At 35.6% G+C, this 1,693-nt stretch overlaps 1 protein-coding gene across 1 annotated transcript; it reads right to left on the bottom strand.

Moving 5' to 3' along the window:
- Positions 1-1,423, bottom strand: LOC143613030 (E3 ubiquitin-protein ligase RKP-like). Its single transcript, XM_077086861.1, has 4 exons — positions 1,360-1,423; positions 1,074-1,273; positions 793-997; positions 1-717 (listed from the first exon to the last, which is right to left on the bottom strand). Exons 1-4 carry the CDS (start codon positions 1,405-1,407, stop codon positions 436-438), a joined length of 735 nt encoding a protein of 244 aa, XP_076942976.1. The 5' UTR covers positions 1,408-1,423; the 3' UTR covers positions 1-435.
- Positions 1,424-1,693: the final 270 nt, after the last annotated feature.

The following is a 1,693-nucleotide window of genomic DNA, read 5'->3' as shown; positions in this document are numbered from 1 at the left end:
CAGCAATACAAAATAATCCAATTTCAGATGATATTATTATGAATCTCAAAATTTCCAACGACGTGCATGTTGGATCGCATTGCCACTATGATACATCAGATGCAAACGCAATTATGCAAACTCTATATTACAAAATTAAACCCTTCTGTTTCATATCCAGAAATATAAAACTCTACTTATTTGTACCTCTGCAGCAGCAAATTGTCACATTTGACTTGTTCTGAATTTGACATAAAGAACATATACCGAAATTAATCGCCCTCGGATCCTACAAAATTCATAACCATCCGAGTACCAAACCATATAACCTTATACCCCACTAACATAGTCTATTTATTTACACTTTCTATAACTAAGTAGTCTTATAAGTTTATCATTTCCTTTTGCTCACATAAAACTAAATCTGATTCTTGAATCCATGAAATAAGTTATATTTCACAAGTTTTTGCATACTTCAAGTACCGTCGCGTTGCAAAAGAAGCACCTTTCGCAATTGATGAGGTGGCGATTTATGCAACCAGAACATGAAACATGTGTGCATGGTAAGAATTTGGCATCTGCTTCACACCTATAGCAAATGCAGCACACATTATCATCACTTTCTGTTTCTTCTTTATGGGCCACCCTCTTCAACAATGTTCTTGAAATAAGATGACTAGAAAAATCTTCCAACTGCCTGAGTTTTGTGAGATGAACATCTCCCTTAAAGCTGCCAGCCTGGCAAAGTAATGCAAGAATATGCGAGAGAATATTAGATTATATTATTTCAACAATAAGTTACAGACTACTAACCCAATTGAACTCTAATAGGTACTGGAATCCAGAAATAAGAGTATCCGCACACTCCATGCTGGCGAAAATGCTGACAATATCATTTTGCTCGCTGGCGTCGGTTACAACACTTGCATCCAACAAATTTAAAATGCTACCAACTAATGGTGCCAACATCATTCCTCGGTTGACTTTTTCTGGACTTTGACTGGGTCTTCTAAGTATCCTGTTAGAAAAAACCAAAATGAAACTACTTCATATATTTAAAGAAACTTACAAGTCAACGAATGGAAGAAACTTACAAGTCAAAGAACTCCGGGTCATCAACCAAAGTCAAATGATTGAGAACAAAAACAACCACCTCAACTAATCGTTGCAAGTTCGTATCTGCCCCCGACAAAAAAGCCTGGGGAATCTCACATGTGCAAAACTCTAGTACCCTTGCTAGATTGCTTGAAAGATCAAATATAACACTGCATTTTCTTTGTTGAAATTCTATCATCTGCATAAGAGTTTTTTTTTCCTTTTAATAAATTATTATCACTTGATAGAACACATTTGTTTGATAAAGATGATTGTAATATGTACCTGGCCTTTTTCTTGCATATCTTGTACGGAAACCGAGAATTCAGTCATTGCCCAACTTAGCGTATTAAAAAGACGATTGACAAACGCTGAAAACAGTTCTTCATCTTTCAAACTGGCCTCACGTAGTAATTTCTGTTGGTCAACAAATGTGGATGTTAATAGCCAAAAAAAAAACTGTTTCACAAGTAGGCCGGGGTGTATATGAATTGAACGTAGAGTGAACCGTTCGGTGGGAATTTCTTTTATTAGATAAACAAACGAGCATGAACTAAAGTTTGTGTTCATTTAGTTAAATGAATGAACATAAGCACATGTCTCGTTCGTTCATTTATGT

Source organism: Bidens hawaiensis, unplaced genomic scaffold, assembly GCF_021521415.1.
Source record: "Bidens hawaiensis isolate Kalapana, Puna unplaced genomic scaffold, B.hawaiensis_p1.1 tig00036414_1, whole genome shotgun sequence".
In the NCBI taxonomy this organism is placed as follows: Eukaryota; Viridiplantae; Streptophyta; class Magnoliopsida; order Asterales; family Asteraceae; genus Bidens; species Bidens hawaiensis.
This window is presented reverse-complemented; position numbering and strand designations above follow the sequence as displayed.